Source organism: Lycium ferocissimum, chromosome 3 (assembly GCF_029784015.1).
Source record: "Lycium ferocissimum isolate CSIRO_LF1 chromosome 3, AGI_CSIRO_Lferr_CH_V1, whole genome shotgun sequence".
Lineage (NCBI taxonomy): Eukaryota > Viridiplantae > Streptophyta > Magnoliopsida > Solanales > Solanaceae > Lycium > Lycium ferocissimum.
Window position 1 is genome coordinate 12,181,486 of NC_081344.1, and position 11,934 is coordinate 12,193,419.

Below are 11,934 nucleotides of genomic sequence, written 5' to 3' on the forward strand. Positions count from 1 at the left end.
CTAAGAAATAAAATAAAAATCCTATGGCATAATCATCCTTGACCTCAAAAATCAGAAGTACCCACCCGACACTTAAAAATATGCATTGTCCTTGATGCATGTACTGTAGAGAAAAATTAAACAAGGGTGAGAAATGTCACGACTCAACCACGTAGGCCGTGACTAGTGCCCGATCTGGGCACCCAAACACATCTATCAAACGCTATCTCAAATATATCGAACGCACCCAAGTACGTAACGGTTGATACTATTCCAAATTTAGATAATTTCCGAAAATTTCATCTAAGTTTATACTTCTATCCAAAATAACCCTGCGCATTTAAAATACCAACAAGTGCAAACAAACCAACACAACATATATACATATGCACCCCAAACTTAACTTGTAATAACCACAACATTAGCTTGCCTTATAATATTTGTGCCATCAATACACCGTTGCCCACTTGAGAATCACTGTCCAATTATTGCTTACCCTATACCGCCACGTCGTTAGTTGCTAATACACATATCGCTAATAAAACCAGTCCAGACACTACACACATATCAAACAATGACTATCGTCTCACTTACAAAATATCTCCAAACACCGTTCAAACTCATCCCAATTCCAAAATCGTGTTACATTTTCTTCCTTTTACCGGTCTAATTCGCCTCGTTCTACGTGACCACTTAAGGTTCCGATCCACTCCGCACACTCTAACTTCCTTTGGATTATTCTAGCTTCTCTACTAATCTTTGCATTTGAATTTGTGAGATTTTCGAAACTTCCCCAGGGGGTCACCCGTCCCAATATTTCTCTCACTCAAAGACGCTTAACTCCTAGGAATCTATGAAATACGTGCTTTAATATTAGTTCTGATAGCGTTCCTGTGTCACCGCATGACCTTTAAGACACCATCTAGAGTAAATTGAAGTCTTAACAATTTTCAAGACGTTCTCACAATACAATTACCGTTTATTTTTCGATCCCCCGCGTTCACCTTTCACTTACGAATACGATTACCTTCCGTCCTCCACTTCTCGATTCACTATAATGGTAAACATAACTTAGTTTCTTAGTTTATGAATACTCGATTTTCTCAAATTTTTTCTTTTCGCTATTAAATATCAACCTAAGAGGATATACATACATAACAACATACATCTTAGTAAGGATTCGGTCACCCGTAGCCGCACTCGACCATCCCTTTTCTCGTCTATCGGCTAACGCATAATTATAACACGACCGCTAAAACCAGAGGCTCGCCACTGTCCACCACGACCCGCCGGTGCCGTATACCCCCCCCGTAGGCGCATTCAAACAAGGATGAAAAAAGGACTTATAGCGAGCCGCACCACCTGAGTTACTACGACGGACACTCCCTCATGATATGGCCTTGACTAGCCGCAAGCAAACAAGCACCCGTAGCGTAAGGCTAAAATGGCGCCGCCGCAAGGACATAGGCATAGACGGCCTCGTCTTCTCGAGCCTCCGTCCGACCGCAAACAGCCCTTTTATTACGCTCCCGAATACATCCCCGGCCTCCTTCTAACCGAGGTGTGCTCCGCGCCGGGCCGGGGAGGATATATGCCGCCGCCGAGGCCGCCCGCCGAAAATCCCCGAATACCCGCATGATCCGGCCCCCTGGCCGACCCCTCGTCATCAACTCTCTATGGATCCCTCCGGCCCGTCCTCTAGGCCCGGGCGCGGGCTCATACGAGCGATATCCATACCGAAATAAGAATAAGCTATCAACGAAGTACCGATAACCATATATTCGTGCATCCGATGTCGGACATACGCGGGCGCATATCTTTTCAATCAAACTCAAGCACTCCCGACGGAAATCGTATTACTAAAAAATGGGCCCGAAAAGCCTTTAAACTCGCCCCATCAGACCCTCACCTCTCCGGACAAAGTCCACGACCAAGGGTCTTTCATCGTATCTCGACGCCATCTCAAAAAAAAAATTAATCCGAAAAAAAAAAAAAAAACGCCGCATCCGCTCTGATGAACTCGTCCCCGGCTTGGGACCCGAAAACTCGCGACCATCAAAAAAACGGCCCTCGAACCCGTCGCGCCCGTCCGCATGATCATATGTCCGCGGGAGCCCGAAAAAAAAACTACCTCTCGTAAAAAGAAAAATAAGAAATCTTTTTTGGCCGCCGGCGGGAGCCGCCTTGGTTTTTTGTTTTTTGTTAAATATATAAGGCGGCGCAGCAGAAATAAAATTAAATCCTATGAGCACGCATAGTAGTCATCCTTGACCTCAAAAATCGAACTACCCTTCGGGGGCCTCGTGGCCTTCCTCGGAGGCATCGCTCGAAAAAACATTTCCTCGAAAGCGTCCCGATAACAAAAATTAAGATCAAGAAGAAAAGACAACATCCTAAATCTTCCTTCCGTTTATAGACGCGGTGCACAACACACCGATAAACAACTCTACTCACGATCCGTGGACACTCCGAGGACAAACCGCTCGATACCACTCGTCACGACCCAACCACGTAAAGTCAGTGACTAGTGCCCGATCCGGGCACCCAAACACATCTATCAAAATCTCAAATAAACGTACAAAAGTACACAAAAAAAAAAAAAAAAAAAAAAAGTTTCCTTTGTTTTACACTATCCAAAATAACCCCCGCGCAAAAAATACCAACAAGTTTGCCACACAGTTGCCACCAACACAATATATATACATAACGGACCGCCGCCGCGCGAACGAGATCGCCCAAACACAACATATACATACACCACCGTACGAAAGTAGAATTGTACCCACAAACATGTCCACCCGACCTCTAAACAGACGTATGCTCATATGACGGGACAGGAGCCGTACCCATGACCATATATACACAATGTAATATATACCAAAAAATATAAGCTCGGAATTCGGCCTCCAAGATGAGGAATGTAATTTTCACCAAATTTGGCATGAACAAATTCAAATATATACCGAATATAATAAAAGCGTTTCTCAAGGAGTAGAGCCATGGATACAAAAGCTCCCACAAAACTTACCTTTAGAACAAAATTCATACATGTTCATATCATATACCAATCGTACAATCATCTCGCAAATGCGTATACATATAGCGTGTCCCGTCTCTAGCGAGAGACTCGGTAAGTAAGATCATATCATCATCCCATATATATACATACATATACACACCCCGCCCTCTTGAGGACTCGGTGTATACGGTCCCGCCCCTCTAGGGTCTCGGTGTATGTAATCATATCATCATCCCATATATATAATACATATTGTCCCGCCCTCTCTAGTGAGGGACTCGGTGTATAGCGTGTCCCGCCCCTCTAGTGAGGGTCTCGGTGTATAGAACATGTCATCATCATAACATCAATAATATGTCCCGCCCCCAGGGTCTCGGTGTATAGAATCATCATATCATCTATTATCACATATCACATCTCTTCTAACCCATGGTTACGTACCAAAATCATATGCATAGAAATCCTCATTTCAAACTCGAAAACGCTTAAGTAATCATGCTCGAGGGTTAAAATCATAGCCACATGAAGTTCTTTTTCAAATAGGTCTTTCCAAACGTAGAAAAGTCGCGGAACACAAACGAGCTTCAACCTCGGGCCCGCCCGTGAAATCTAAGGTCATCATATGTTATCGAATCATTATTATAATAATCAAAAGTCAAGTAACCGATCGTACTTGAAATCGTATAATAGTAAAAGTTTTCCTCCGAACGTGCCGGGAACAAATCAAATAGAATTTTGAAATCATAGTTACGTATAAAAATCATATGCATAAAATCATGGTCATAATCCAAAAGATAAGTAAAATAGTCATATTTGAAATCGAATAATAATTACAACATTTCCTTTCAAAAGTTATCGAAATTACATAAAAGGGCGTCGCGGACCCACAGAGACGGTATAGACCCGAGCTGGGCCCGCCTATGAAAAACATACTCATTATATATCATACAAACTCCTACGAAAGTTTCAAAGCATTCGAGCTTTTCGAGAAAGTTATGAGCGTTTGTAGTTTTTGAATCGCTAATGAATAAGTCCTTTCAAAAGAAAAATCAGCTTTAAGTAGCCTTTGCAAATTATTAATTCCAAGGATATAAGGATCAACGTTATGGCATATTAGCACAAGGATACCAAGGAAACAAGTGCGAATCATATACAAGCTCGGATTTCGAACTTGACCTAGAGGCTTGTATCATAGCCTACTTTAACTAAGGCATGCCAAAAAGAAAGGTTACTTTACATACCTCCAACGCTCTCCAAAATGACCCAAACTCAAGCTAATCCAACCTATGATTCGGGCTGCCCGCGATCTATACACAAGCCATAAAATACCAAACATTAGCTAAGGGCACTTGAGCCATTCATTCCAACTATTCTTTAAATCTTACGTAAAATTGCTCCCCCTGTCAAATAGGCTACCCCGAGAATTCAACTCGGCCAAAACAATCAACAACAACAACAACCAACCTAACAACATCAACAACCAATCCAAAAGACAAAACAACAATAATAGCTTTCTTTTCCATTATTCAACAACTTACATAAATTCAATTCGACGACTTAACTTCAAGCCAAAATCGACGCTTATACATTCACATACTAACCCAAACCCCTACCAACAATATTTAAGGACCTTCTAAGCAATTCATACAACATTTCCAATAATCCAATTTTTTCTCCAAGTTGGCCGAAAACAGCCCCAACCGAGACAGCCCTTTAATTTTTCTCTTCATTTTCAAATCATGATTTGTATCCACAATTTATATTCTAACAATGCTATCTCATCAATATACCAATTACATTAAACGTACAATAAGCCTTAAATCAGCCCCTACCATTCCAACATCATTCTTGAGTCATTAAATACTCAATTCCAACTAAAATTCATAACGACGACAATTAAAACGCCAAACGATAGTAATGCGATCTTCGACATACTATAGGACTCACATTCGTCCACACTACACATATACATATGTTAATGGTCCTCACATATAAAGATCGCATTAAATGCACAAAGTTCTCCAAATCAGTCCGCACATTTACCATATCGAACTTGGGACATTAAACTCTCATTTCCAACATAGAATTCATAGCGACGACGACTAAAACATTAAGCGACATTCATTCGTTCATTGTCATATAATGTGACCCATTTCAATCAACACTACACATACATATATGGATGGTTCCCAATTGTTCTTCACCTTACAATGATCATAATCAACTAACTAAACATTAATTCATAATTTCAATCACAACACAACAACACCCATCATACGCCCAACCCTCATACATATGGCCTCCACTTCAACATACTTTATTTCATGATTTTCAACCATTATAAGATACTACAACATGAATATAACCTTCATAACACAAAAACAAGATCAAATCTTACCTTTTTCTCTTCAACTTCCAATAGCCTGGGTTTCCAAAGATGAAAAATAATAGGTTGATCGCTCCAACGATGCTTCCACGCTACTTGCCGTGGACCTCAAAATAGATTTACATCAATGGAATAATTTTGGAAGAGCTAAAAATGGGGGTTGAAATTCCCCATAGTCGGTCGAGAACATGGGTGTTCTTCAATCTTCTTTTTTTTTCTTTTCTCTAAGTGTTATGGATGAGAATGAAGTGAAGTGGTCATCTTTTAAGTGAAGCAAGACTTGGTCAAGGGTCCCTTGGCCCACATTAATGTGTTGTTCCAATTAAAATTGAACACCCTTGTGTGGGCCAACCATGGAAATTGTGGATGATTTTCATCTTCCAATCTTTATCACTTTTGGTCCCAAATTTTCCTTATTGTCCCATACCAATAAATTCGTGCACGACTTATATCTCAAAATAAAATCAAAGGTCAAAAATCCCGACTTTGTATCCCGAAATAGTTTTGTCCTTGACTTATCATAATTAGTTCGGATTGTTCCAATGTACAAAAATACGGGTTCTAACAAGAAATACTTCCTGAGACCCTCTAGGGCCTAGCTAGCAACATGCTCTCATCATCAAGGGGTGAATAACCCCACACTTAAAACTCTGGCATGCTCCTCAGCTTTCAACTTCGGGTACTCAGACTTCCCCTAATCTGCAAAGCAAAAAACACAAAAAAAAAAAAAAAAAGTGACACTATAAATTTTTTTAAAAAAAAATCCAAGCTAGGTTGCCTCCCAACAAACGCTTGATTTAACGTCGCGACACGACGTGAATCAACTTTTTCCTCCACCTTGAACTTATGAATTGTACCCCTAAGAGGGCAACCAGTCTGCGGCTATGCTCCTTTGGTGGAGGTGCAAAGATGATTAGGCCAAGTAATAATTTTTTCACTCTGCATTTTTTGGCCTTAAGATGAGGAATGTAATTTTCGCTTTTTGGCACAACAAATTCAAGAATATAGGCACTCTCATCCTCACCCTTTGGCTCCCCCATAGGCTCAGATGGATCGATTACCATCTTACTATCTAAATACAATGTGGAAAAATGATTGGAATGAGGTCTTATGCGTCCTAACTCATGAATTGTACTACTATCTCCATCCCCATATATACACAAGCTAGAGTCATCAAAAATAATATTATCTACTTCCTCACAAGACTCTAGTGCACTTGTCTCAACATTGGCATCATAAAAAAAAAAATATAGTCTAATGATTTACTCTCGAATTTTAACTCCTCAATTTGGCCTAGAAGATCTTTTTCAGCTTCACACAACTCATCACTAAATTGTTGATCGTTAAAAGCATCAACCTTTGCACTCAAATCCCTATTCAAGTAGTGAACAGCGACACAAAAATCTTCAACCTCATGGTAGAACTCAATTTTTTCTTTAACTATTTGAATAATACCATTCAAGAGTCTATCACGTTGAGCAACATATATTTTAAAATTGTACTCCAAAGATGCCAAGTAATGACAAGGTGAAAACTCCATGTAAAGAAAAATACACAAAACAAAGCAAAAATAAAATAGAATAAAAACTTGTAAAGATAAAAGGAAAAATCTAATCTAGAAAAAGCGTTAATTTCTAAGTCCCGAAAATATATAACGGCGCCAAAAACTTGTTGCTCCCAAACGCACACGCAAGTATACGCGGTCGTACAAGTAATATAGATTTAAAGTCCCATGGTATATCGTACCCACAGGGACTTACGATTAACTATTTACTAAATTAAACTAATTCTAATTATCTAAACAAGAAATAAAATCCAAATTTATATTTATAAACTAACTAAAAATAAAATTAAAAATAATGAACTTCAACCAAGAAAGAGCGGATTGTTTATCAGAGAAGAGTTAAATCTAGGGCTATGACAACTAACAATCCAGTTGAGTCTTCAAATCGTTCTACCTATAGGTTACTAGTTGACGGGTTGATGTTAACTTTATGAGTATCTTCCGAGTTACTCACAAGCCTGTAGATGCTACTATAATGCCTATATTCCTATGATCGTCAGAGATAACAAGAACGCATTCACTTCTCCGTATTCAACTAAGCAAGGCTAAAGGGTATATTCCTATCCTCATTAGCGAAACGATTAATCGAACAAGCTCTATTTATTCTTATTACGCATGCAAATTCCCTATCCCTAGTTCAATTCACGCGCCACAGATAGTGTCTAATTAGTGATCAAGTAATTAAACAATTAAGCACAAGAATAAATAAGCAACCCAAAAATATGAAAATCTAATAGATAGAAACGATAATCAAACGTCAACTTTCATGTTAGAGCTAAAGAGTTTAGCTCCACATAGAAATGGAAGAAAAACAACAAATCATCCGAATAAAAACATCAAAATAAGTATTACGAGAGAAGGTAAAACACTGTAACTCCAGCCTCCACGGCGGCTCTAAGCTCTCTCTATGTCAAAAGTTGTGAACTAAGGGTTTCAAGTCATCCAAAGTTATGAAAAAACCCTGTAGAATATGTATTTATAGGATACCAAAAGGCTTGGACTTTTAAAAATCAAATCCAAATCGGATCGGGAAAAATTATGGGTTGGACGCGCACAGCTAAATAAAATTCAGAGGACTATTTTGTGCGCCATACCAGTGCATCGCGCACTCGGACGCGGTCCTTTTTCATCTGTTTTGCTTTCAGTTACTTATTTGCCTTTGTTTTCTTTTGTCTTTATAACTGGCATGCCACATAGACAAATTTGATTCTCACTTCCTTTCGGCTGCTTGCCTTTCACTTCGTAGGATTCTTCAATGTTCTTTTTCCAAATTGTCTTCAATCAAACTATTTTCTTCTTTTATTTCTCTTCTCGTAATTCCAAGTCTTTTCACCCAATTGTCTTCGATTTCCATATTCAATGAACCTACAGAGCAAATATATAATATTAAGCACAAAACAATATAATAATACTCAAAAGACGATTAAAAGTATTAAAATGTGAGACAATCAATGGGTAAATATATGCATTTTTGGCCGAACATTACCCCTAAAGCTTGTGCTTTAGACCCCAAATTTAGGGGGGCCCAATTTTTTTTTTTTTTAAACAATAATAAGCTTAATTATTTTGGAGAATAATAAGTATACCTTTAAGTAGAAAGTAAATTTTTATATATAAAAGGAAAAATAATTTTTAGATGTGTGACTAGTTGAAGTGACAATTTAAGTAAAAATTTAATCAATATGAATCACTCTTCCAAACCTTTTACGTTTAAAAATTTGTAAATATGAGTCACTCTTCGAAACTTTTTACGGGTGAATAAAAAATATGATAAGTGAAATTATTTTATTCCATTTTTTGTCTTTTTTTTTTTTTCATCAGAAAACATTTGGACTAGCTAGTAAATTATATTTTTACATTATTCACTCTCTATTTGTTAATCAAGAGTCTATCTCTCATATAAAATTTCGGAAAAAAGTGAAAAATTCCCATGCCCAAACGGTTTACTAATCAACTGCAACCATAGGATTGTGATGGTTACTGCTGTTTGCCAAGTAGAGTTTTTTCATCTACGAAGAAGGATATCCATATCATCTCAAAAACAATCGAAAACAGTTAACAGAGTATCAGAATATATATGGCCGATCACTTGTGTTACAGTAAAGGCTAAATGCTTAAGTGACATTTATTAATACTGCTGGATGTTTTCATTTTTGGACCAGATCAACTAACAGTAAATTTCACTGCATCATTAGCTAAGTAAGAGATGCAAGTCATAAACCTAATCTCGACCCTTACTAGTTCAAACTATGTACTCAAAGCTAAGTGACATGGTGTGTTTGGTATGCCTCAAATTTGTTGAAATGTCCACTTATTGGATATACAGTTCAACTAAAGAATCTCAGGAGTCTTTAATGGAATTTTAATTAAGAAACTTGCATACTATCACGACTCTAGAAACTTGGCATCATTTAGTACCAAAAGCATAGGTCTTCACTCTGCTTACCTAGGAAAAAATTAGGAGACAATTAAGACTTTATGTGCAACCATTTCTTATCTTAGAGAAAAGTTCCAGAAACTAAAAGATTTGAAGACATCATGTAAGATGAATCGGAAATAAAAGCAAGGGAAGCATATGTCACACACATTATGCAATGTTGTTTTATTTAATTGACGAACAAATTACACATAGATTATGTCTCCTGAGCAACACCTTCGTCACTTGTTTTATTTATCTTATAACTGACTAAAAGTGGGAAAGACCACAAGAATGATACGCGATGATATTGAAATCGCATGCGCATGGCATGACCAACAAGTGGCTCGCAGGTCTTTTTGAAATTCCAACATTCGCTACAAAACCAACCACCAAAACAATCATTCCTCGTATCACAAGGTTTCCCACAAGTTGGATCAGCTTGAAATAATCCTGCTGCAATTTGTGCTACATCGTCAGGTTGTTCTCGTCGGGCCTTGGCAGGACCAACAAGTGGCCCACAGGTCTTTCTGAAATTCCAGCACTCGCTGCAGAACAAACCAGTAGAGCAATCATCTCTCGCATCACAAGGTTTCCCACAAGTTGGATCATCTTGAAATAGTCTTGCTTCAATTTCTAAGACATCTTCAGGTTGATCTCGTCGGGCCATGGCAGGACCAACAGGTGGTCCACAGGTCTTTCTAAAATTCCAACATTCGCTACAGAACAAACCAGAGCAATCATCTTTGGTATCACAAGGTTTTCCACAAGTTGGATCATCTTGAAATAGTTTTGCTGCAATCTGGAGTACATCTTCAGGCTGATCTCGTACGGCCATCTAATGATAGGCTGCAAATCATAATTAAGTTCAAAATTGAATTTAGTAAAAATCAATGTAATACAACGACACAAAACAAACATACATGTCCAAGGATATGCATTTCTACTAGCAGTTTAAAAATGTAGGAGGATATAAGGAGTTCCTAGCAATAACCACAAGGAGAGTAGTGAAAAGGATAGCCTTTCCAGCCATGTTGCTATGCTAGTATCAGATAGAGTTCGAGGTTGATAGAGTAATAGTATAATGCAGTTGCATTTCCATCCTCCACGAAGGGAAGCATTTATAGGCCTTTTTTCAAGAGCGTAGGCATGTGCTACGTCTATTACTTCTTAAAATATTAGTGTATTATACACGAGTACAAAATAATCCTACCTCTTTTTAATAGTATATCCTTAGAAGGACTTGTAAAAGGTGATGGTGCCACGTTTTCATGATAAGTATCAAAATTATTTACGCATTTTCAAAATTAGATTGTAGAGTTTCTATTACATATTGTATATCGATCGTTTTTTACATGACTTAGATTTTTTAGTACTTACATATTCCACTGGATAAATATGCAAAAACGTTTTATAGCTTATCGTTATATTGAAGAGTCACTGAATTTAGGTTTTTTTCTTTGTTTCCTTATGCATTAGGGCGAAGCTAGGCTTTCGGTTACGGGTTTGGCCAAATCCAGTAATTTCAATCTAAATTCTATATTTGTCTTAAAAAATTCATTAAAGGTAAAACAAATTACTCCTTCCATCCCAAAAAGATTATCTTAGTTTGACTTGACACAGAGTTTAAGAATAAAGGAAGACTTTTGAAATGTGTAGTCCAAAACAAGTCTTAAATACTTGTGTGACTGTAAATCATCTCATAAAGTTAAATTGTTTATAAATATAAAAATGTGTCAATCTTTTTGGATAAACTAATAATGAAAGTAAGACAATCTTTGGGGATGGAGGGAGTATTAATTTAGAACCCACTAACTTAAAAGGACTAGAATCCCGAACCTAAAAGCTTTAAATCTTGGCTCCGTCTCTATGTACGCCGGCAACAATAGAGTATACATTTTTCTTGCTTTCCTTATAACATGATTTTCCTTCTTCCTTACCTATTCTTCCAATTTTATGGTGGAACGTTAAAATAGAGAAGAAAACAACAAAGCCGTGCCACGAAAATCTTGTTTGCTTCACATGGAGACAGGGTCAAATGACCTCGGGTTCATTTTACTTGTCTCTATCACTTCACTTGTCTTTATTTTTAACCGAACAATAAATCTTACTTTGACCCAAGAATCAGTGATGGATTATTTAAGAATCAAAGATGTAACTCTGTAGATATGGATTAACTTAAATGTTAGAGCTTGTATTAAAGGATAATATATTTCTTCAATATTTCTTGGAGCATGATGTATGGATCTTGTGCACGTTTTCTAACAAATCTGACAATTATATTTTCTGCAAAATTGAATCTTTTAAAATCATACAGATGTCAAATAGAGATACATTATGTGTATGATATTCATATTTAAATGAGTCTCAGCTGGAGAAACGATATATTTTGGTAAACTAGCCAAATGTTTATAGATCTAAATCTTAATGTGAACTTATAATTAAAGTCCAACATATTATTGAATCTGAAGTCTGCATGTTTAAACCAACGCACGCCAATTAGCTTCACGACTCTGTGTGTATGTGTAACGAGTTTGAATATATTGCCATGTTGCCTCGAACAAATCATA

At 37.5% G+C, this 11,934-nt stretch overlaps 1 protein-coding gene across 1 annotated transcript; it reads right to left on the minus strand.

Annotated features, from left to right (window-relative positions):
- Nucleotides 1-9,581: 9,581 nt before the first annotated feature.
- LOC132048697 (uncharacterized) lies at nt 9,582-10,446 on the minus strand. Its single transcript, XM_059439393.1, has one exon. It carries the CDS (start codon nt 10,200-10,202, stop codon nt 9,582-9,584), a length of 621 nt encoding a protein of 206 aa, XP_059295376.1. The 5' UTR covers nt 10,203-10,446.
- Between the last annotated feature and the right edge of the window lie 1,488 nt (nt 10,447-11,934).

Coding starts and splice junctions, on each gene's coding strand:
- LOC132048697 (XM_059439393.1), bottom strand. CDS start 10,202: ATGGCCGTACGAGATCAGCCTGAAGATGTACTCCAGATTGCAGCAAAA.